The 25,674-nt window shown below is 48.3% G+C and overlaps 1 protein-coding gene across 3 annotated transcripts in view; it reads right to left on the reverse strand.

The window, feature by feature from the left end:
- Positions 1 to 25,674, reverse strand: part of NCK2 (NCK adaptor protein 2) — a 137,771-nt gene that overhangs the window by 1,624 nt on the left and 110,473 nt on the right. For all 3 annotated transcript variants that reach the window (XM_060117089.1, XM_060117087.1, XM_060117088.1), the window contains exon 4: positions 21,348 to 22,057. In XM_060117089.1, the coding sequence (XP_059973072.1) occupies positions 21,348 to 22,057 (710 nt within the window). The remainder of the gene's footprint in view (positions 1 to 21,347; positions 22,058 to 25,674) is intronic.

Below are 25,674 nucleotides of genomic sequence, written 5' to 3' on the forward strand. Positions count from 1 at the left end.
TTCACCCAACAGCACGGTGCTGGCACAAAAACAGACACATAGGTCTATGGAACAGAAAAGAGAGCCCAAAAATAAACCCACACACCTACGGTCAATCAATCTACAACAAAGGAAGCAAGAATATACAGTGGAGAAAAGACAGTCTCTTCAGTAAGCGGTGCTGGGAAAGTTGGACAGCCACTTGTAAAGAATGAAATTAGAACATTCTCTAACATCATTATACAAAAATAAACTCCAAATGGATTAAAGACCTAAATGTAAGACTGGAATCCATAAAACTCCTAGAGGAAAACATAGGCAGAACACTGTGACATAAATTTTGTAGCAATATATTTTTGGATCTGTCTCCTAAAGCAAAGGAAATAAAAGCAAAAATAAACAAATGGGACCTAATTAAACTTAAAAGCTTTTGCACAGCAAAGGAAAAGAAACCATCGACAAAATGAAAAGACAACCTACTGAATATGAGAAAATATTTGCAAATGATGTGACCAATAAGGGTTTTTAAATATATATCCAGCATATATAAACAGCTCATACAACTCAATATCAAAAAACAAACGACCCAATTAAAAAAATGGGCAGATGAACGGCATAGACATTTTCCAGAGAGGAAATGAAGGTGGCCAACAGGCACATGAGAAGATGCTCAACATCATTAATCATCAGGGAAATGCAAATCAGAACCACAAGGAGATATGACCCCACACCTGTCAGAATGACTGTCATCAAAAAGAACACAAATAACAAATGTTGGGAGAGAGTGTGGAGAAAAGGAAACCCTCTTGCACTGTTGGTGGGAATGTAAATTGGTGCAGCCACTGTGGAGAACAGTACGGAGGTTTCTCAAAACACTAAAAATAGAACTGCCATATGACCCAGCAATTCCACTGCTGGGTATATATCCAAAAAAAAACCACCCCAAAATGCTAATTCAAAAAGATACATGCAGCCCAACGTTTCTTAGCAGCATTATTTACAATTGCCAAGGTGCAGAAGCAACCCAAGTATCTGTCAACAGATGAATGTATAAAAAAGATGTGATACATATATACAATGGAATAGTACTCATTCATAAAAAAGAATGAAATTTTGTCATTTGCAGCAACATGGATGGACTTGGAGGGCATTATGCTAAGTGAAGAAGTCAGGCAGAGAAAGACAAATACTGTATGATATCACTTACATGTGGAATCTAAGAAATACAACAAACTAGCGAACATCAAAAAGAAGCTGACTCACAGATATACGCAACAAACTAGTGGTTACCAGTGGGGAGAGGGAAGCGGGGAGGGGCAATATAGTGGTAGGGGATTAAGAGGTATAAACTTTAGGTATAAAATAAGCTACAACGATATATTATACAACAAGGTATTTTATAATAACTGTATTTTATACAGTTTATAATACTGTTTATAATAACAGTATTTTATAATAACTGTAGTATAACCTTTAAAAATTGTGAATGACTACATTGTACACCTGTAACTTACAGAATATCGTACATCAACTATATTTCAATTTAAAAAATTTAAATTTTTCTAATTCTCAGCTATTTAAAAATAAATATTTTAAGAGCAGTGGAAAATTCTGGTTGCATTTTAACATGGTTCATAGTATCCCAGAGGTGGCTATACTATGGTTCATGTACAGATTTTATTGAGAAATGTTTAAATTTGTGATTATGTCAGTGCCCTACGTATATGTGAATATGTTATACTTTAGAAAGATATTATTACTTCTATTAAAATTAGTCTTTCATCTCATTTATTGAAAAATATGTAGGGTAAGACATTGAATGAGGAATATTCTTTGGGGAAAAAAAGCATTGTGAATTTGATAAACAATTATTTACTGAACATGGACTCACACCAAACAGGCCATGCCCTGGATGCGTGTGCATGAGAGCACAGCATGTATGCTCTACATGGGTTTCTGCTCTCTTGGAAGTGACCATCCAGTGGGGGAAACGGATAAAGAAGGAGCTGGTACATAGGCGCAAATTGTGCTGAGTTCTGCAGAGAGAAAGGAGAGGGTACTGAGGTGGCACAGGGCATTTAAACTCGGGGCGGGAGGCGAGGAAAGGCCTCCACAGAAACCAGAACTGGGCCCGAGACGCGCGTTGGTGGGTGAGCGCTGAAGAGGGAAGGGGGGACGTCGGTGAAGAAAGGGAGAGGGTCCTGCCTCTCCGGAGGCACTAAGTGGTTGGCACGGCTGAAGGAGAGGAGGATGGACACTGGCCTCCCTCAGTGGCCTCAGAATAAAACCCAGCCACCCACCACGGCCCACCAGGGCTGTGTCAGCTGTCCCCGCTTCCCGAGATCCGACCAATGAGACGGAAGGAGGCCCCTCCCAACCCCAGTCCCATTTGCACTCCTGGTCATGTGGTTTCTGAGCCAGCCTTTGTCCCCCTCCTTGTCGACCATTCCCGTAGGTCTCAGCTCACAAGCTGACCACCCTGGAGAAGCCTCCCCATCCAAACCAGATAAGCTCTGCCCCCCTCGGCTACTGTCCAGCAGAAAGCGTCCTGACGCATCAGGCCGGGTAGGGCCGCGTCTAATCCACGGCTGTGTTCCGCAGGGAGCCCTACGGATTGTGGGCGCCGGATAATCCAGGTCTAAACTGAATTCCTAGACCAGGATGCCTCCTTTCTCCAAACCCAGGAACTTACTGCTGGTGAGCACCCACCAGCCCGGCCCCAGCAGGACAAAACCAGCAAGCACACCACCCCCCATCCACTGGCTTTTACGCCGACTTTGCAAACATTTGATTTAAAGTGTACAAATCTTGCAAAACAAGAGATCACTCCATATAAACGAATGACAACTCAGGGAAATGGGGGTCTGAGAAAATCCAACTCTGGGGCGGGCTGCCACCTGTCACAGCTGTCGGCAGAAACGCATCTCAGAGACACATGGATTTATAGTTTGTATTTGTGTGTCCCTTTGCCCCAAACCAACCAAATAAAAACACATCTTTAGGGGAAAAACCTCACCTTATCTCCATACTAAACCCAGGGCTTGATGACTTGGAGGAAACCCAGGGCTTGATGACTTGGAGGAAACCCAGGAAGAGACAGGAAGTTTTATCTCTGATTAGGCCTTGGGCTATGTATTAGTTTCAGAATCATGGCCATTAGAGGATTAGGGGCCCAGAGCAGGTGGGGAAGGAGACACAGAACTTGAAAATTATTTCCCCAACTTGATCTCTCAGAAATGAATCACCATGGGGTGAAGAATTTCTGAGCCAGCCCAGGAGGGCGATTGCAGATGGGGCACAGGGGCCTTGGATGGCCCCTCAAAAAGAATGAATCACCACGAACACTGATGTCACGGATGACCCTGTCAACCAGCTAAACAGCACAGAAGGACATTCTAAGTAATCATCGGCACAATTCTCAAATCACTAGTATTTTCATGAAACTGAACATGATGGATGTGAGCTGGCCTCAGTGTTTCCAGTATTCCCACCCAAGTTGGATGTTGTATATGGTTTTGAAAATAGAACTAAAACAGGTACCGCCCGACAGGTACTCTGCACAGGATGGCCCGGAGCATCGGCCCTGGGGCCACTGTCACACGGTCATCAGTCCTGGTGGGTGAAGGAGAAGCTCCATGGGCAGTCACCACGCCCCTGGCTCCAGCAGCACATACACACTAGGGACCACTCAGCTCTCTCCTGGGGCTTCCGGTTTTTGTGAGGTCACGTTTAGTTTCGAGCATCTGTTGATTTTTATAAGCATATACATTCCGTGCCATAAGTCTGTGCCTTCAGATAAAGATAGAAGGCGACTCCAGTTGTAGAGTTTAGCACAAGCCAGGCACTGAGCTAGTGTTGGAGATACTTTAATCAATTCACAGACAAAGTGGCAGCGTACGGAGGGAGCAGGTGAGTCAGAGTCGGATGTGAGAGGCTCAGTTGTAATTAAGCCCCGTGATCAACAGACGAATTTGCTGAATTTGCTTTTTTAAGCTCCTTCATTTAACATCATGGTGTGTCATGTGTGTATGTGCATTACAGCCGGAAAACCAAGGCAGCAGAGAAAGTAATTTTTAATTTCGTGGGCTCCTGAGTAGAAACCTTGAAGTTAAGGACACAGAATGAACTAAATTTATGTCAAGCAGGGCTGCTGAACCTTTGGGGAAATCGCAATTCAGCAGGAGTACATTTTCCAATCTATGTACTAAAATGCACTATTACGTGTTACCACTAAATTCTAAACGAAGCCTGAAGATGAACTGGACCATTGGTTCTCAAACTGAGCTCCCAAGACCGCAGCATAAGTATCTCCTGGGAATCCGTCAGGTGAAAAATCGAATTCTCAGGCCCCGCCATGGAACCCCTGAATCAGCAGCTCTGGGGCGGGGCCTAGCCATCTGTGTTTCATGAGCCCTCCTGGGGATCCTGATGCAGTCTGAGAAACGGACTCTGAGCCAACCACCAGAAGTGTTTTCAAATGCTCAGAGCCATGAGGACAAGACAGGAATGAGCTTTACAGGCTAAGTAGCCTCTCGAAGGAGGCAGCTCCACCGGGCCAAGCTCACCCCCAGGCGGCGGATGCCCTTCTGACCCTGTCCTGAGAAGTCAGGCCCTTCTCTAGACAGTCCCTGTGGGGGAGCCCCCAGAAGCGACAGCAGGGACTCTCTTCCCTTCACACTGAGCCAGTCCCCTGGATCTGACGGAGACGCAGCTGCTCCAGACCCAGAACAACCTTGCCCTGCACGATCCCTGAGAAGTCGGCCCCATCGGCCTTGTACATGAGGGCTGTGATCCTCCGAGGCTCAGCTCCCAAACAGCCTCCGGGGAGTCGAGTGAAGAAGGATGGAGCCACACTCGCCTGCACTGGCGGAGGGGTGCTGGCAGGAGGACTCAGCGATGCTCTAACCCTAAGCTTGTCACAGAACCTTGACAGGTGTCTGCTGGCCTGTCTGCATTGAGAAAGAGGACCGAAATCCACCAGCCCAGCATCTGGGGCGCGAATGGCCTGGAGATGCAGGCCCACACGAGGGAGTGCTGTGCGCTTCCCATGCTGGGTACAGGGTGAGTCCCTCATCCGGAGCCAACAAGCCACAGTCATTTCCGAGGTAGGGAGAGAGCTGTACTGGGAACCCCTCCTGGTGGTGGAAGCATGAGCCAGAACTGCTGCGGGCCTGGATACAGGGTCTCTGCATCATTGAGAAGCTGAAGACACGCTTTCTCCAGGACCCGGCTGTTTCACCCCAGGACATGCTCGGGTTCAGAGGAGCGAGTACAGGTGCAGCAGGGGACAGGTTCATGAACGTCTAGGCACGACTACTCATGCTGGCCCCAGGTGCCGACATGCCTCACATCCACCGCAGGAGTCAATAAACACAGGAGGGGACACTTCATCACACAACAAAATGAATGCGTCAACACGGACTGAACGATCTCACAAAGTGTGGACAAAAGAAGAAAGTAAGAACAGAACAGCCACAGTGCGATATCTACTGTACAACCCAGAAGCAGGCAGAACCAAAACACACAAACATAGGTCTAAAACAGTAAAGAAAACGACCAGCTCACAATGAAAGGGAGCAGTGATCTCTAGCAGGAGGTGTGGTGCAATCAGGAAGCACACACAGGTATGGGAGTAGCTTCCAGAGGGCCAGCAACCTCCCATCTCTTGACCTTGACCTGGGCCCTATTTTTCGACCTTCGTGACCTGGGTTCAACAAGTACATTTTTTTTTTTTTTTTTTTTTTTTTTTTGCGATACGCAGGCCTCTCCCTGTTGTGGCCTCTCCCGTTGCGGAGCACAGGCTCCGGACGCACAGGCTCAGCAGCCATGGCTCACGGGCCCAGCTGCTCCGTGGCATGTGGGATCTTCCCAGACCAGGGCATGAACCCGTGTCCCCTGCATCGGCAGGCAGACTCTCAACCACTGCGCCACCAGGGAAGCCCAACAAGTACTTCTTAAATGAAGTTTTTTTGTGTATTATGTGTCACAATGAAAGATGTTCTAAAGGTGCTGGACTTGAAGTTGGAAGACCAGGCTCGGCCACTAGTGAGTCACGGGGCAGGGGCACACCTCTCTTCAAATACAGCTCCACCCTCCTGTCCACCCCCACCCTGACGTCCCCTCTTTGGGGACACCAATTACATGTATGTTAAACCTCTCACTTGGTCCTGTAAATCTTAGTTTTGTTTACGACAACAGAATACCATGAACTGGGTGGTTTAAAAATGACAGAAGTGTATTCCTCACAGTTCGGGAGGCTAGAAGTCCAAGGTGAAGTAGCCAGGAGATTCAGTGTCTGGTGAAGACCTGCTTCCTGGTTCACAGCCAGCCATCCTCTCACTGTGTCCTCATGTGGCAGAGGGGCCGGGGAGCTCTCTGGGGGTCTCTTTTATAAGGGCACTAATCCCATTCATGAGGGCTCCTTCCCAGTCCCATCATACTGGGGATCAGCCTTCAGCCTATGAATTTAACAAGGCGGGAAGTCGGGGGGCGGGGGAGGACAACACACAAACATTCAGTCTGTAGCAAAATCTCTACACTCTTTTCTGTATTTTCTGTCCTTTTATTTTTTTGCATGTGTATCCTAAAATCTCTCTTCCTCTGAGCTATCTTCCTATTTATTAATCCTTTCTTCAGCAGCGTTTAATCTGCTGTAAACCCACCAAGTCCTTAATTTCAGTTACTGTATTTTTAATTTATTTTTATATTTTTTATTTTTTTTATTTTTTTGCTGTACGCGGGCCTCTCACTGCTGTGGCCTCTCCCACCGCGGAGCACAGGCTCCGGACGCGCAGGCCCAGCAGCCATGGCTCACGGGCCCAGCCGCTCGGCGGCATGTGGGATCCTCCCAGACCGGGGCACGAACTTGCATCCCCCGCATCGGCAGGCGGACTCTCAACCACTGCGCCACCAGGGAAGCCCATCAGTTACTGTATTTTTTAGTCCTAGGATTCTCACTTGATTCTCCCTTATTACTTCTAATTCTCTGCTCACATTCACCTTGCTGAGTTTCTTGAACCTATTTATCCACATACCTTAAAGACTGCATTTCAAAACTCAAAATCTGGACTTCCCTGGTGGCACAGTGGTTAAGAATCTGCCTGCCAATGCAGGGGACACGGGTTTGAACCCTGGTCCGGGAAGATCCCACATGCCACAGAGCAACTAAGCCCACGAGCCACAACTACTGAGCCCCCGTGCTACAATTACTGAAGCCCGCGCATCTAGAGCCCGTGCTCTGCAAGAAGAGAGGCTGCTGCAATGAGAAGCCCGCACACTGCAACAAAGAGTAGCCCCCGCTCAACACAACTAGAGAAAGCCTGTGCGCAGCAACGAAGACCCAACACAGCCAAAAACAGAAATAAATAAATAATTTATAAATAAATAAAATGAAAACTCGAAATTTGTGGGTCTGTTCTAATGTCTTTTTTTTTGCCCCCTTTGATTTTGGTCATCTAGTTTTGTCTCCTGGTTATTTTTCTTTGAACACTGCATATTGTGTATATAACAAAATCAAAGAGACACTCTGAGGTTCTCAATGGTGTTACTGTCCTCTGAGAGGGTTTGCGTTGCTTCTGCACCCAGGGTGGGCAGGGCACCTTAGTTCAATGAGGGATGTAACTGATCACAGTCTGGTGTTATTCCCAGTTTGCCTTTGATCCCAGTGTATAGACTTTTGGAGGCCCTGCCCCCTCAGTGGGCCTGACCTCCCATTTCTGCCCCCCAGCACCATAGACTACTGAAGGTCTACTCCTCTGCTGCTTTGTGTTTGTCTCAATGTTTTGTCCAGCTTTTCTTTTTCAGAAGAAGCGCCAGTCTGTAAGAAACCAGTCCACCATGAGCACATGGTCACATGACACGGGCAGGCGGCGACCCATCCAGGCCCCAGTTCTCCACCACAGTCGTGCTGCTGAGCAGCAGGAGAGCTGAGTCACTGGCTCTATTACCAGGCTGTCTGCTCTCCTGTTTTGGCTCCTTTACTTACTGGCTTTGAGACCTTGGGTAGGTTTCCCAACAGTTCTTCAGTTTTTGCAACTACGGAACAGAGATCACTCCTGAAACTGGGAAGAGACTGGGGCAGTTGAATAAACTACAGCAATGTCAGAAGCACAGCATCTTTGGGGAGGTATTAAGCAAAACTGTCACCTAGTGGCCCTTCTTTAAGTTCCTTCTAGGAAGCTTTATAAAGACAGCCATCAGCATCTCGTCAATTTTTTTAAAGTCTTTCCATTAAAGTCTCCAGAGAACACACTTTCCACGTCACCTACAAGAGGCCTACATCCTATCACAGAAGCACTACACCGCACTGCACCCTGATCACTCTCATCAGAGCTTGTTTACATGGCTCTTCTACGAGGCTCTAAGCTTTCTGAGGGAGAGGCTCCTTCTTTCTTATTTTTATATATTTGGGAGAAAAAACTGGGCCTGATACATAATAAGCACTCAACAGATGGTCGCTGAGCTAACTGGCCCAGGAGTGACTGAGGCTGTACAGACCCCTACGTCTGCCACCTGGTACCTCTGAGGTCTCCTTCTGGGTTTCAGCAGAAGGAAAGGAACATCGCTGACGTGAAAGCCACCTGTCTGTTCTCTCTTTAAACACAAAGGGCAAAGCACGATCTCCTGAACTTTAATTTTTAGTTCCTGTTGTCTCCTATCTCATTATGGTCCTGTTTTCTACCTGGGCTGCTCGTACTATTTGTCTACCGCTGTGTAATAAATCTTCCCCAAACCCAGGGGCTTAAATAACAATTTATAATTGGGAATTTGGGAGTACCTTAAACCTTGACTGACCTGGAGCCGCGAAGCTCCATCAGGCTGTAGTGAAGACATGGGCTGAGGCTGCGGTCATCTGAAGGCCCAGCAGGGGAAGCAGGTCCACGTACAAGGTGGTCCGCTCACATGAGCCGCTTGGAGGCCTCCATCCCTGGCCTTGCAGCCTCCCCATGGCGCTGCCTCAGCACCTCCACAACGTGGCGGCCGGCTCCCCTCAAATCAAGCGATCCCAGACGCAGCAAAGCCACATGCACTTACGACCCAGTCCCGGGAGTCGCCCACCACCTCTCCTACCACATTCTATTCATCAGATGTGAGTTATCAGGTGACACCCTGCTGATGGGGAGGCCGTCACCTCCACCCTTTGAAAGGAGGGGTATCAGATGATTTGTAGACATCTTTTTAAGCCACCACGGGACCGCAACTTGTTAAAGCTGTCTTGGGCTGGACTAAAATCTAGACTAGGTCCTGTACCTGTTTCCAATTTTGGAACACCTAGTTTCCGTCCTCCCTTCAATCCTATCTTCCTGCTTCTTCCCACTGTCCAAACTTCCCCATGGTTCCCTTTCTCCTTATTTGGTATAATTTCTCTTTGCAAAATATTGTGCTAAGTTTTCAAATTTAATTCAACCATCACATCACTTCTTGTTCTCTCCTTCCCTCAGACTATTCTTCGAAGGATTGACTTTTCTATTCTCACAGTTTTTGAACCTGGGGTTCTGAAGAATTATCTGTTAGTTTAAGTCATTCACTCACCTGACATTTTAGGAAGTCATTTTCCAAGGGGAGTGTGAGGACAGCTGATAGACTGACAAAAAACCACCCTCTCTCAGGGCTTTTATTATCACTATTTTTTTTTTTTTTTTTTTTTTAGATTTTAGGTCCCTATTTGAATATAATCCCTCTAAGTACTAGAACCTGATTGAACTCCACATCTCCACACCGGGATCACAGTAGGTGCTCAATAACTGCACTGAGAGGTGAATCTCTAAATTTGAGCATCTCTTCCACTATTCGTTCCTTCGGGTAATTCTTACATCTTACCTCTTTGCAATTTCTGCTCACAACAACTTTTAGAAAGGAAAACCAAATTATACCCTCTTTGATACTATTTCTACAGCTTCACCAACTTGATCCATTGTTTCAAACACTTGCTGAAAAGCACCTTTGCATTTTTATAAAGTAGACTCCCTGGTCAAATCTTTCTCTCCTTTACTCAAGATTTAATCACGATCTTCTCATCACAAGTGTTAAAAAAAAAAAAAAAGCACTGAGTCCATAATATCCTTTGCTTCATCCTCCATCCCCAATAGCCTAGGTACTGATATGGTTTTTTTCTAAGCACGTGGCTGTGAAGAAATAAGAGAGGAAGCAGGGACCTTGCTCCCAGGCCCTCCTGAGTCTTTAATAACCTTAAAATGTCCACGTATCTTTCACTTGAGATTTTAGGGCAAGATGAGAATAGAAGTGCCCCTTGTGTGGTCTACTGAGCCTCCCAGGTGGGCGCTGGGTGGATTTCTGGTCATGCTGGTCTTCAAGCACCAACAATTGATACCAATATTTAACGCTCTCTCTGCTCCCAAAGAGGGGTCACCTTGTCGGTTCCTTATCAAAAGCTGTATCATTCTTTCCCCCTTGTCTGGTACATGGAAATTTTTCTCTCTTTTTTGCTTCTTTAAGGAAGGTATTCTTTTGTCCAGAGAAGTAGTTCCTTTGCCAAAGAAACCTGAGAGCCAGTGGGCTGAAGGCAGATTGTACTCTGCTGATCAATACTCTCCCGGTTCTAATCTCAGAAAAGTGGCCTTCCAGGTCCATCACCCATTAGATCACCTCCACCCCCAGCCACCCAGCAGAGCCTTTTTAAATCAAAATTGACTCCCTCTCTATACAGGAGCTCTACTCTTTGTGTTTACATCAGTTTACCTTCTGACTGGCATTTTCTCTTCTCCTATAAACGTGTCTCTGAAATATTTACTCTATAGGCTTAAAGACAATCCCACAGGTGACATAATCAAATATGATCGCCCTTATTAGCTTCTGAAATAAACTTGTTTACACAAGTGAAGAAAAATCGACCAGCAACCACAGTAGGGCCCTCAAAGCCCATCTACCTAATATTTCAACGGAAGTGTTTGCGGTCCATTTGTAAGTTAGTAGGTGCATGTGTGATTATCCCTCCCTGCGTCCCCAGATGCATTTCCTGAAGTTAATGGGAACACCTCAGAGGACAGACTTTTAGAATAGTGCCCTTGTCATTCTCTGTCTTTTGGCCATGTCATGCCTGGAGTGATCAATAATAATAAGTACCAATAATAAGTATCAATAATAATCAATAATAAATGATATTATATACATACACATATCAATGGACAGCTTGTGGCATAAGTACAGACAGGGAATCAATTTTGATTAAAAGAAGGCTAGGGGCTTCCCTGGTGGTGCAGTGGTTGAGAGTCCGCCTGCCGATGCAGGGGACATGGGTTCGTGCCCCGGTTCAGGAAGATCCCACATGCCGCGGAGCGGCTGGGCCTGTGAGCCATGGCCACTGAGCCTGCGCGTCCGGAGCCTGTGCTCCGCAACAGGAGAGGACACGGCAGTGAGAGGTCCACGTACCACAGAAAAAAAAGAAGGCTAGATTGGGACTTCCCTGGTGGTCCAGTGGTTAAGACTCCACGCTTCTAATGCAGGGGGCACAAGTTTGATCCCTGGTCAGGGAACTAAGATCCCACATGCTGCGTGGCATGGCCAAAACATAAGAAAATAAAATAAAAATAAAAGAAGGCTCATTGGACGACTAGGAAGGGTGATCTAACAGAATGATAAAACAGCTTTCTGTGTTATAAGCTCCATGGAGCGACTCTTTTATTTCTCTGTGCTGCTCTTGCCGTGCTACTGAGGCCACGTTTAGGAACTGCTTGGTAACAGCGCCGTGAGAAACACCCACAAATAGGCCAAAAGCGCAGCTGAGACTGAAAGGCTCTGTGCTAATATAAATCGGAACCACAGTGAGGCACCACTTTGCACCTATGAGGCTGGTTATTATGAAAAAACAAAAACACCAAAACAACTGTTGGCAAGGATGTGTAAAAACTGGAAGCTCTGCGCACAGCTGGTGAAAGGTAAAGTGGTGCAGCCGCAGTGGAAAACAGATGGCGGTTCCTCAAAAAATTCACCGACGAATCACCATTTGCTCCAAAAACTCTGCTGGGTATAGACCTTCAAGAACTGAAGGCGGGACTTGAACAGACACTTACACACCCATGTTCACAGTGGCGTTATTCACGGTAGCCAAAAGGTGGAAGCAACCCACCTGTCCTTTGATAGATGATGGATAAACAAAGTGTGGTCCATCCATACCATGGAGTATCATTCAGCTTTAAAAAAGGAAGGACATGCTGACCCAGGCTGCAGCATGGATAAGCCTTGAGGACATCATGCTGAGTGAAGTAAGCCAGACACAAAAGCACAGACACTGCATGATTCCACTTCTATGAGGTACTTAGTCAAATTCATAGAGACAGAGAGCAGAAAGCAGCCTGGGGCTGGGGGAGGGGATGGGGAGTTATCATTTAATGGGGACAGAGTTCCAGCGAGGGAAACGGAAAAGCTCTGGGGAAGGATGGTGGCAACGCTTGCACAACAATGGAATACGCTTAACGTCACTGAACTTGCACTTGAAAATGATGAAAATGTTCAACTTTTATGTTATATATATTTTGCCACAATAAAAAACATTTAAAAAAAAAGTTTATGTGCTAAAAACTGGTGTAATTCCGGTGGAAACCTTATAGTCTGGACAGAGGAAACCAAAGTAGCAGGATGGGTTTGGACACGTGTTCTCCTGCCTTGGAAGTTACTGCAGGAATCGGCAGGGGGTCCCTGGCAGAAGGGATGCTGAGAGGAGGGGCCTCGGTGGGGGTACAAAGGAACCCATCATTTCCTTCAGATCACCCTCGACACGGCTCCGACCCGGCTCCTGAGCCAAAAAGGGTTGCCCCCCTCTGGCCTGGGGTCAGGCAACAATCATCCCTGAACTTGACGTTTTTCTATCTCAACCCCCTTGAAATGTAACAGGGACTCTGCCCAGCTCTGGCTGGTACACCCACCGGGCCTCCTGAGTATCTGAATATCGGGAGTGTTAGATGCCTCGGACACCATCGCTGCTGGGCAAGTATGTTCCTTGCCCGCATCTCGAGACCCAAATGTAAATGCTTCTTGTAGAATTTCTTCTGCAAGTCGCCAAGGAACTGTTTCCAAAGGACACGCGGTGAAGACCCCTGGCAGCGGGGAGAGAAGAGGTGGGCCTGCCTGCCTCCAAGAAAGAAATGTTCAGCAAGCACCGACCAGAGCCGAACGCAAACGTTCCTCCCTCTGTCCAGGCTTCTCACCTCACCCCACAAGGTGCTTCCCCTTCACCAGGGGAAGAAACCACAACCAGGCCAGAAAACACCGGCCGGAAGGGCCCACGTGCACCTGCTGAGGCGGTAGCCTCCCGCCCCTCACTCCAGGTCTGCCTGTGCGTGTGTGCTGTTAAAAACAACAGGTACAGGGCTTCCCTGGTGGCGCAGTGGTGGGGAGTCCGCCTGCCGATGCAGGGGACACGGGTTCGTGCCCCGGTCCGGGAAGAGCCCACATGCCGCGGAGCGGCTGTGCCTGTGAGCCATGGCAGCTGAGCCTGCACGTCCGGAGCCTGTGCTCCACAGCGGGAGAGGCCACAACAGTGAGAGGCCCGCGTACCACAAAAAAAAAAAAAAAAACAGGTACAGTTCAAAGAAACCCTAACAATTTCAACCATTTTCTCTCATTGCTAATAGAGTGCAGTGACCATCAGATTACCGGGAGCTAAGCCTAACTTTCACCTCTTCTGTAAACCAAAGGGAGCCCTCGGTCTAGAGGACAAGCCTGTTCAGGGTTATTTCTATAGTTGTTTCTTTTGAGCTGTAGCTAAAAGTAAAGACTGAAAGGTCTACATGTTGTATCCGTACACAACTTTCCAATACATTAAGTGCCAAAAACTTATTATATTTGATCCAGTTTTTTTAAAATTTCCACTACAGCTTTTTAATATTTGGGGGCAGTGCACGGTGTGTCATCCTGTTGGCCCTTGACTCCTAGCTCCGCGCGGGACTCCAGGAAATGTTCTCGACATTCACATGTGGAGATCGACTGTCCAGAACGTGCATGTGGACAGTCCCCATTCCTAACAGGGACAAGCGATTTTACGTGACAGCAATATAAATGTTTACATCAAGGGAGCTAATGATTTGAGGGACTGTTAAGAAAACACTTGTGAAACTATCATGGAAGAATTGTTTACTTTGACACAGTTTTCTTTTCTAGCTTGAAAGAGTCATTTTTCAGTTGCCAGTGGTTTACTGGACGACCATCTCTCTCCCCATTACACTTGCAGGCCTGAGGAGAGGGCATCTGGACCCTCTGGTGGCAGCAATCATAAGCCAGAGGCCACCGGGTCTGACCCAAGCTCACGAGTGCGTGAGCAGGAGCCCAGGGGGCAGCGGGCGCAGAAGGGCTGGGTACCCCCCTGCTGCGGCCCCTGCCGGCTCCCGGTCACCCTGAATCCACACGCACGTTCTGGACAATCGATCTCCACACGTGAATGGGGACAACACTCCCTGGAGTCCCACGTGGCACGAGGAATCCAGGGCCAGCAGGATGACGCAGCATGCGCTCCGCGTGCTGAGCTGGCCGTGACGGGGCGGGCACAGCCATGTTATGCCTGCGAGCACAGGATCCGCGTGGGACCCGGAGCACGCCCGCAGGGAGGCTTCCCAGATGCCAAGGTGGCGGAACGAGGCGTGAGGGCTGTGTGTGCACTGCAGGGGGCGGGGACTGCACTCCGGAGTCCTCCAGATGTGTGCAGAGGTCCAGAGGAAGAGAGAGCAGGGCCCATGCAGCATGGCAGGTGTAGGAGGGAGAGGGTGGCAGGGCTCTGGGGCCTGGAGGGATGCAGGTGTGGACACGGGGGAGCCACCAGCTGCCATCAGCCATGTGACTGCGACTCCCCCGAGTGTCCACTGGCCCAGCCCGGCCTGCACGGCCTCCCCCTGCAGGTGCCATGAGGCAGGTGGGTTTCAGGTAACAAGCCTCTCTCTGCTCTGCTTTCTACATCATCTCCCTCCAAACAAAAGGGATTTGGTCCTATTTACCTTTTTTACCCATAATATAGCAGAGATGAAACTCCGTCCGTATACACTACTACTATATATAAAACAGATAACTAACAAGGACCTCTCTACTCAGTACTCTGTAATGGCCTATATGGGAAAAGAATCTAAAAAAGAGGGGATACATGTATATGTATAACTGACTCACTCTGCTGTACACCTGAAACTAACACAACGTTGTAAATCAATGACACCCCAATAAAAATTTTTTAAAAATTAAAAACAAAACAAAATTCCATCTAAAGCCCTTCATAATAAATGATAGCTTTGAGGCTGAAATTCTGCGATTCTCAAGTGCCTTCTGTATTACTGAAAGGCCGGTTATTCTTTGCCTGCTAGTTCCGTGCACTGTTAACAAGCTCTGTGCTAACACAGGAGCCCCGAGGTGGAGCTCGCACAGAACGGAACCAGCAAGGCCCCGCCTTTGGGAAGAACTGGGAGCCACGCCTTTAAACGAGGCCTTGGGCAGCTCAGGGGTCCTCCAGGGGCCCCAAGAGAAAAGAGGACACACTGAGCAGGGGCCACTATTGATCATACTTTAGGGACTAGCTTTAGATAGGACTCGTGTCTTCTTCACTGACCCCAGTATAGGGTACGGGGGTTTGAATCTTGTTTGGTTTTTTAACGTCAAGTATTGAAGAGCCAGTCAGGGCCGACAAGGCTGGGGTCTGAGAATCAGGTGATGAGGAGTGAGCTCTGCTTAGAAAAGTGCCCAAACGAAATGATCTTTGTGGCCCTTCCAGGTTTAAGAATTCAATACGCTTGAAGGGAGAAATATTTTTAAAAATCTAGGCTTAAAATTTCCATCAGGTCCTGGGCCAAAAGCCTGACAATTAAAAACAACATTATGTTTGCAGCTGGAAAGATGCGTACAACAAGCTTTTTCTTAACATTAACGAATTTATGAGGAAATGTCTAGGGATCGTGGTGTCAGACCATGGACTTAGGAAGCTTGTCAGCAAGTCTCTGCAGGAGGGAATTCATGCCACGCTGCTCATCTTCTGAGCTATGCAGGGAGCAGCCCTCACTCTGCTCTGGCTCTGAAGCCTTTCCCATCCTCCACCAGAAACGCACTGCAAACACAGCTGGCTTGTCACCAAACTCTAAACAGCTAAAAAACGAACAGAAAACACTTTCCGGAGATGAATTCCACTCAACAAAACCTAATGGTCTACATAAAATTAAGCCTCATGATAGTTATAATTTTCACCTTGAAGCATCTTTATATTTCTTGGAAATGTAGAGGTAAGCAGAAATGAGTTTAAATAATTGCTGTAAATATGTATAAAACCATGAAGATGTCACAACAGGAACCAGGGGTTTTCAAAGTGTGGTCCCTAGATCATCCACATCACCAGAGAATTGCTAGAAAGGCAAATTCTTGGGCACTTTGTGGGTTGTTGGGACCAAGCCCTCCAGAAGCTTCTGACACACCTGCAGTTTGAGCACCACTGATCTGGAGAGATGGAGTGATGAAACGGCCTGAAAACAGTTTCGGTTAAAAGTTCCAATTACTATAAGAAATGCAATTTGAGGGGCCTCCCTGGTGGCGCAAGTGGTTGAGAGTCCGCCTGCCGATGCAGGGGATACGGGTTCGTGCCCCGGTCTGGGAGGATCCCATATGCCGCGGAGCGGCTGGGCCCGTGAGCCATGGCCGCTGAGCCTGCGCGTCCGGAGCCTGCGCGTCCGGAGCCTGTGCTCCGCAATGGGGGAGGCCACAACAGTGAGAGGCCCGCGTACCGCAAAAAAAAAAAAAAAAGAAATGCAATTTGAAAAATATAGCAAGGAACTATGCTGATCCTTCTATTCTGTTTCTTTCTGGCCAAATAATTTTAATAGATTTTTAAAAAAAGAGTAAGAGATGAAACCCAAATAGACTGTTAGTGTGGCAATATATACAGTAAGTTATCTTTAGCAAGTCTTTTCACACGTGACTATGCTGTATTACAAGAAATTAGTATCTAAATACTACTGTCGGACACAATAAATAAGGTGAAACAGATGTTCTCTTTGGGATCCTTAATGTCTTACAGAGAAAAATGCCTTCCTATACCACAGGCTGATGCTTTGCAGACCTCATCCTAGTTGTAACCTGTCACTTTCTATAGTCATGGAAGAGATAAAACACTGACCACTTACAGAGCACATAGAAATCTAGTTACTGATTATTCTTCATCGTAAGTACAGCTTCCTAACCATATCCACAGGATAAGACTGAACAAATATATAAGGATTTACGATGAGCATCAGAAGGCAGGTAGGAATTTTGAATTTGCTAGATTGAATGAGGTTTGGATTAGCAGGTGGAGGTATGATGGTTAAATATGGAGAATAAGAAGCCATACCGTTTCATCTTTAGCTGCTGAGGATAAATGACAATTGCAGATGAAGGAGGAGAGTGAGGGAGGGGGAGAGAGAAGATGAAGAAAGAACAGTCGATATTAAGATTCAGGACAGGAAGGAAAGCCAAAGCAGGGTGGTCCGGTTCATTCACTGACTGATGAAACATGTCTAACAGATACCTGTGAAACACCCAGCATACCACTGACCCAGGATATTGCAGGATATGCCAAAGTTTTGCTTGTTTTTCTGAAATATGCACATCCCTCCCTACCCCCCCCCCCCGCATCCATCCCCCGCAAGCACAGATTTCCCAGGACTCAGAGCTGGGTATATTTTTACTTTTCAAAACAGAAAAATATGAAATATTTTTAAATGCAAAATATCAAGCAAGAGTCGAGCTTATTTATCTTGGAATCACTCAGGATATTTTAAAAATGAAACACATCTTGAAGATGCACTCTAAAAAAGCTGTGCTTACAGAGGAGGTCCTGCAGTTACCTCAACCAAAGGCGAGCCCTGGGCCCAAAGACCACAAGGAAGGAAAGGAAATTAAATGGGGATGCCTCTGAGTCCGGCAGGAATGCTGACCCAGAACTGTGCAAGATTATGAAGCTCAGGGCTCACACCGGCCTGGCGGTGGCTTTGGAAGCCAGGCTCTCACCTTAGAGATGCCAAAATGAACAGAAAAAAAAGACAAAGGAGGGGAGGAAAGGAGACGGGGAGACAGTGGCAGGAAGCAGAGGCAGTAGACGGCGGAAAAGGAATAAGCAACGGACTTGTCCATCTGTCCATCCGGACGGCTCCTCGCAGCTGCAGGTGACAGCTGAGCACAGACTGGCTATGAGCAGGAAGACAGCGCAGCCGGCCTCTCTCTGTCGTGGCTCTTCAGGAGAAGAGCAGTGACACGCCTGAGAGTCCCTTGAGTGTGCCTTTGGCACAAGGCAGGCACACGAACAGCAGAAAATGCCATGTCACGGCGCGTTCCATCAGGACACAAGCAGCTCTGTGCACCCTCGCGCCACCTGGCAGCTTTCAGCCCAAGCCAGTGCTACTGCGGGTGCAGAGCTGACCAAGTTCCAGCAAACAAACCCCTTCCTCTGCCCCGGGCATCAGTGGCCCCAGCATATGATGAGCTATCGTAGCTTGGTTTTCTAAGTTAAAACAGAAGGAAAAAAATTTGGAAAGGCTCCCATAAAAAATGGTTAAAATAAAATATAAACAATTAATGTTTCAATGATTTAGAAAAAGTTAGCTTTTTCTCTAATGATGCAAGACAAATGTGACACTGGAGCTTCTTCAAGTTCTGGGATGGAGGCCAGATAAAGCAAGTACCCCTCCACCTCCAAAAGGACTCAGTCCCGAGATCAGACAGTGACCACTGCCTGCATGTGTCTGTCCCATGGAAAAGCGACAGGTCCTCCCTAAGCCAGCGATGCCCCTCTACTTTCTGCCAAGGACTGTCCCCTACCCCAGACCCGGACAGAAGGACATGGGGCACTGTCTCCACACTGGGGGGCTGCTTTCACCCCTCTCCCTTCTAAGACGTCTCTTCAAACCCAACATTCCTAAATCAAGACAATGCTCCTCGACTCTGGATCATACCTGTCCCTTGATCACCTCCTACTGTGATCAGGTTACCGGTGCTTCCTCTGAGTTTCTCTCGGGAGGGTTGGAAGTGCTCCGGACCAGATTCTCTGAAGCCTCCGCCCTGATCTGTGCACGGAGCTGACCTCACATTAGAACGACTTAACATGATGTTCTGCCAGAAACCACCAACTCTGGATAAGAAAACCTCAGCGATATCATATGATATTTGTCTTTATGGTATCGCTTATATGTGGAATCTAAAAAAAAAGGTCCAAATGAACTTATTTACAAAAGAGAAGTAGAGTCACGGATATAGAAAACAAACTTATGGTTACCAGGGGATAAAGGGGGGAGGGCTAAATTGAGAGAATGGGATTGACATACACACACTACTATATATAAAATAGATAATGAATAAGGACCTACTGTATAGCACAGGGAACTCTATTCAATACTCTGCAATGGCCTATATGGGAAAAGAATCTAAAACAGAGAGGATATATGTATATGTATAGCTGATTCACTTTGCTGTAGACCTGAAATTAACACAACCTTGTAAATTAACTATACTTCAATTAAAATTTTTTAAAGAAAAGCTCAGCATTCAGACTTCAGATGCAGTTAACGTTCAGGCCCTGTGCACTTGCCCGAGCACAGGGCAGGCGCCGCCAATTCCACAACCTGCCGCCACCATCAGGGGCGCCAGTTTCCACCACCGTCACATCTGCCGCCCTCTCTGAAGGGGAAAATCACTTCTGGGGGCTCAAACTCCTCCCAGATCAGTCAACAGGAACCTTGACTATGCACTTACTTACTGTGGTATCAACCTTTTCAGAAGACAACAATTACAGTACATAGCATGAGCTTACCAGTCTTACAGGTTGCGTTTAAAAAATTAAACTGGGACTTACCTGGTGGCACAGTGGTTAAGAATCCGTCTGCCAATGCAGGGGACACAGGTTCGTTCCCTGATCCAGGAAGATCCCACATGCCGTGGAGCAACTAAGCCCGTGTGCCACAACTACTGGGCCCGTGTGCCACAACTACTGAAGCCTGCACGCCTAGAGCCCGTGCTCCGCAACAAGAGAAGCCACCGCAATGAGAAGCCCACGCACTGCAACGAAGAGTAGCTCCCGCTCGCCGCAGCTACAGAAAGCCCACGTGCAGCAACGAAGACCCAATGCAGCCAAAAAAAAACAAAATTAAGAATTAAACTGGGGCTTCCCTGGTGGCGCAGTGGTTGAGAGTCCGCCTGCCGATGCAGGGGACACGGGTTCGTGCCCCGGTCTGGGAAGATCCCACATGCCGCGGAGCGGCTGGGCCCGTGAGCCATGGCCACTGAGCCTGCACGTCCGGAGCCTGTGCTCCACAGCGGAAGAGGCCACAACAGTGAGAGGCCCGTGTAACGCAAAAAAAAAAAAAAAAAAAAAAAAAAAAAGAATTAAACTGAAGTCTGCAGGAACCAATACAAAGTAATTACACTGGACTCTATCTTCAAAACTCTCCTTTTGGGGGGACTCACTTTGGAAGGTGTATTTTCAGGGATCGACAAAACCGGTTTAGTAGTACCTCCACAATGAAAACACAAAAAGGCTAATTCGTGTGATACAGCCCAGTTCCCCCAGACGGGCTCGGCCACACACGTGAAACACAGACCTCCGAATTTGTGCTGGAAACCAATCTGCTCCAAGTCGAGAGGCCTCATGCCGCCGACTCTGCTCACACACACGAACTCCTCTCTCTCCACAACTGTCTTTTCCCTTTCCGTTCTCTTCCTAAGTGCTTTAAAAGCTTTTCAGAAATGAACTCAGTGGTGCCTGAGGCAGAGGTGTAGTGAGGATTACACGGCTTAAAAAGCAAAACCAACCAACCGACAAAAGGCTGTGTCAGAAACCGGGTGCCCGCCTTGCTGAGAACATCTGATGTGTCTCAGACCCAGAGACGAAACAAGGTCAACCGCCAAGGCTGAGACGGCGTCATTAACAGGGGGAAACCAGGGGAGAAAATGACAGTTGAGTCTGCACCACAGAACAGGGGTGATCCCAGTCAAGAGACAGCAAACCTTCAGAAGCTAACAACACACTGTACTTACCGTGCCAACTGCAAGAACGCACCTCCCGGAGGAGAGGTGCAGCTAAGGCCGGGCAGTCCAGGCGGATTTCAGCCCAAAACAGAGCCGGGGGGTCTCAGGACACAGATCAACTGTGTTCATCCCTCTTAACATGAGCACCAAATACCCTTGCTGTTTGAGGCCATTCACACACCTGAGAAGGGAATGGCACACGTACACACACACATACATACTCTCTGCTTCCTTCCAGCATTCCACGCACCGAGGACTCTCTGTCCCTAAATGAGCAAGCCGCCCTGCGCGCCCCGTGCACACACGCACACGTGCACACATCACACACAGAGACACACACACACACGTGCACACACACGGGCACACCCCTCTGCCCCCCCCCACCCCGCACTCACCGAGGACTCGCTGTCGCGGACGAGGAAGTCGCCCTGCACGCCCCGCGCGTTGAGCGCACACTCGGCCTGGTGGCGCGTCACATTCCCGTAGTACCACTCGCGGCCCGCGAACCGGCCGGCGCGCGCAGGCCCCGCGGGGCCAGAGCCGGCGTGCGGGGCCGGGGCCTCGCTCAGCACCACCACGTAGTTCTTGGGCACCAGGCCGACCTGGCCGCGCGCGTTGCGGCAGCGCCACCACTCGGGGTCGTTCTCGGGCTTCTCGATCACCTCCATGGTCTCGCCCTTGTCGAAGTTGAGCTCCTCCTCGGTGACCGAGCTGAAGGGATACAGCGTCTGCACCACGTGCAGGACCCGCGCGCCCTGGCCGTTGCTGAGTGCGGCGCTGGGCCGCAGGCTCGGGCCCCCGGGCGCGTCGGCGGCCGCCTCGTCCAGCTCCTCCAGCACGTAGTTGGATGGGAACCAGCCCACCTGCCCGTTGTAGCTGCCCCGCCACCAGCCGTCGCTGCACTTCTCCATGACGGTGACGCGCGAGCCCTTCACCAGCGACAGCTCGTCCTCGCGCTCGGCCGCGTACGCGAACTTGACCACGGCCGGGATGCTGAGGTCGTAGATGCGGTCGGCGCCGCCCCCGTTGGCGGGGAACTCCGCGTCCATACTGGGTGTGGGCGATGCATCGCGGGCGCTTGTCTTCCTGCGGGTCCTGCCGAGGCCTGCGGAGACACGGCAAAGCTCAGTGCGGGGACAGGGCTCAGCGCGCGGGGACCCGGCATGGGCTCAGGGCGGGGCCTGGTCCAAGGAGCAGCACCTGCACCTGATATAGGACGGACTGGGTCCCGTGGCTGGTAACCAGCCAGTCACCAGCAGAGAAGGTGACAGTGGCTAAATGCCTAAAAGCTGGTTATTACCAAAACTGATCTCTCTGCTTTCCTCAAAAACCTGCTAGAGCACCAGCAAACCAAGAGGATAAAACAGTGTAAAGTCTGAAAATGATTAGAGCATCCCTGTGCCACTACTACAAAAGACCAAAAAAAAAAACCAAGACAGGACAGAAAACGTCTTATGCGTTTTGGACGGGAAGTTGGACAAAATGAGCTTGCAGAGCCGCCCCAGCTCTCAGCACCCCTCAGGGCTGGCCTGTGCTCAGGCCAGCACCCTCTCCTCCATCCGAGGACACTCAGTGCCCTCCTGGGGCCACCTGGCAGTGGAGCGGCCCCACTGGGCAGAAACCCATACCCCTCCTTCCTCCTGTTCTTTTCTTTCAACACTGCAGAGACTTCCCACAAGTTGTGATGAGTGAATTAGAAGAAAAAAAAATAGTCGATACGTTAAATCTACGGCAGAATTTTTCACATTCTGATTGAAAAACCACTAATGGATCAGAAAATCGGTTTAATGGGGTTGTGACCAGCCTGTATGTATGTGCTGCCTTCTTTTTAAAAGGGAACAAAATAGAAAATCTCAGAGTGCATCAAACATAGAATTGCTGCTTCAGTCGCATATGTGAGTCAGTGCTGAGCTATAATGTGAAAATTATCCCTTCATGTGCCTGAGGAACACAGCTGGAAAAGCCCTAAGGTAAAAATGCTTTAACCTGGTTAAAATGCACGGAATTCCGGAACCTTGTAGAAAGTGAGCCGAGGGGAGGAGGGCACGTTGGCCCCAGAGATGGGGACGTGCCCCTGGACCGGGGGCCCGCCATGCCGCTCACCCGCCACGTCTCCCAGCTAAGTCAGTGTGGAGGTTTTCGTGGCATGGAAACTGTGGCCACTGGCAAATGTTTGTTTTCTCCTGAAAGGACACCAAGGCGCTTTTATGGGTAGCTTGTACCTCCTTCTCCCTTAATTCCCTGCAGTAAAGACAGCTTGGTCCTGAGAATCACCTTTGCTTCTACTCCCCTGCCAGGCGGGGAGGTCAGAGGAATAAAAGGAGGCATCACGATCGTCTCCGACCACGGAGAGCTGGACACTGGCTTCCAGAGCAGACCCGCCTCAGGCTGCATTCTCTGCCCCGGGACACATGCTCTGCTCGGTGCCACAAGCAGAGCAAGGAGTGTGAGGTGACAACACACCCGTGATAAGTGCTCATTCACTGGGATCTTCAAGTGGAGGCACCAATCTTTTTTTTTTTTTTTTAATATATTTATTTTATTTATTTATTTTTGGCTGCGTTGGGTCTTCGTTACTGCGCGCGGGCTTTCTCTAGTTGTGGCAAGTGGGGGCTACTCTTCATTGCGGTGCGCAGGCTTCTCATTGCGGTGGCTTCTCTTGTTGTGGAGCACAGGCTCTAGAGTGCCTGGGCTTCAGTAGTTGTAGCATGTGGGCTCAGTAGTTGTGCCTCGCAGGCTCTAGGGCGCAGGCTCAGTAGTTGTGGCACACGGGTTTAGTTGCTCCGCAGCGTGTGGGATCTTCCCAGACCAGGGCTCGAACCCGCCTCCCCTGCATTGGCAGGCGGATTCTTAACCACTGCACCACCAGGGAAGCTCCGAGACACCAATTCTTTAAGCTAATGGCTTCTGCTGTTTCTTTTTGTTCTTCAGCATCTTACTCAAGTGCACAGGAAATAAAGAGTAAGCCGGGACACTGGACCAAGTTAAACATTTACATTTCCATGTAAGAGTTAATTTGCTTTACACCTGAAAACATGAACCTCTCAACCTTTGATTTCAAAGCTAGGTGAGTTCAACTGTGCAATGACATGGCATTGTGATGATTTAATGGCGTCCTAATCCAGAAGGCACACAGGACAGTTCATGGAAGTAAACTTCCATCCAGAAGTCTCGGGCACGAAGGCCTTCAAACCTCCCGGGGCAGTCGGCACGCCGAGCAGGAATGGCCAGGCAGTGTTCAATTTTTATGGGTAACAAAGATTTCAAGAAATAACATTTAAAAATAACTCTCTAGGAGACCTTTCCAAATTTGTGAGCAAGGAAGCCTACTTGAAGAGCCAGGGAAGAGCAGCTTTTAGAATATTCATCAAGACGTAAAGGTGTCATTGCACACTACTATATATAAGATAGATAACCAACAGGGACTTACTGTATAGCACAGGGAATTCTACCCAATATTCTAGAATAACCTATATGAGAAAAGAATCTAAGAATATAACATATGTATATGTATAACTGAATCACTTTGCTGTACACCTGAAACTAACACAACATTATAAGTCAACTATAATCCAATAAAATTTAAAAATATATTAAAAAAGGCGGAAAGGTGTCAAGATCAACAGAAAAGACAACAGCAGACCTTACGCCTCATAATACATCGTGGAAGACCTTATGCCTCATAATACGTCGTGGAAGACACTTACGTAAGTCAGTCATACCGCTGACTTATGAACATACTACTTTGTCTGCTTTTTTTCAAACACAAAACAATTTAATTACTGCAGCCTTGAAGCTCCTTCCAGGAACCTTCCTAGACTCTGGGGAGAGTGAGATAAGACAGGCACACTCCCTGCCCATAAGAGAAGCTTATATGTCTCTATCAAGACTGAACTTTCTACATACAAACACCCCTGGAAAATTAACCTGTTTTGCTCTAACATGACCTAAACAGTCTTTGAGGCAACTCTGGGCTGGGGTCTCGGGGGCAGCACAGCAGAATGACTGAGAGCACAGCCCCAGCAGGAATCCCGAGTCAGCCACTGATTAGCTGTGTGCTCTTGGGCAAGTTACTTAGTCTTTCTGGGTCTTAGTTTTCTTACCCTAAAATGTGGACAACGATGGCACTGGATCAGTCTGCAAGGGGGGCCATAACAGACTGGGGGGCTTCGACAACAGAAACATGTTTTCTCCTGGTTCTGGGAGCTGGATGTCACAGATGAAGGGTCAGCAGGGCTGGTTCCTTCGGAGGCCTCTCTCCCTGGCTTACAGACGGCTGCCTTCTCACTGCGTCTGCATTCTGTGTCCTGATTTCCTCTCCTTACAGGACACCAGTCATGCTGAATTAGGACCACCCTAAGAAACCTCATTTAAACTTCATTACCTGTTTAAAGGCCCTATACAAATACAGTCACACTTTGAGATTCTGGGGAATGGGACATCAACATATGAATTTTGAGGGTGGACAAATCAGCCTAAAACAGGTACCTAAATTCAGATTATACATATAAAGTACAGAACGTGCTTTATGAATGACCATTATTACTCTTACTAACTTGGTGTTGAGCTGGGTGGTGAATTTCTTTTTTCTCAGATATTTTACCAGGAGAGGGTCAAGTCCCTTCTGAACACTCTCGGCAGTGGCCCTACGTGCCAGACGGCCACCCGAACAGAAACTTTGCCCGTCAGGCGTTTGGCAGCCGGGAAACACTATCTTATGGG

Source organism: Mesoplodon densirostris, chromosome 14, assembly GCF_025265405.1.
Source record: "Mesoplodon densirostris isolate mMesDen1 chromosome 14, mMesDen1 primary haplotype, whole genome shotgun sequence".
NCBI classification, from domain to species: Eukaryota; Metazoa; Chordata; class Mammalia; order Artiodactyla; family Ziphiidae; genus Mesoplodon; species Mesoplodon densirostris.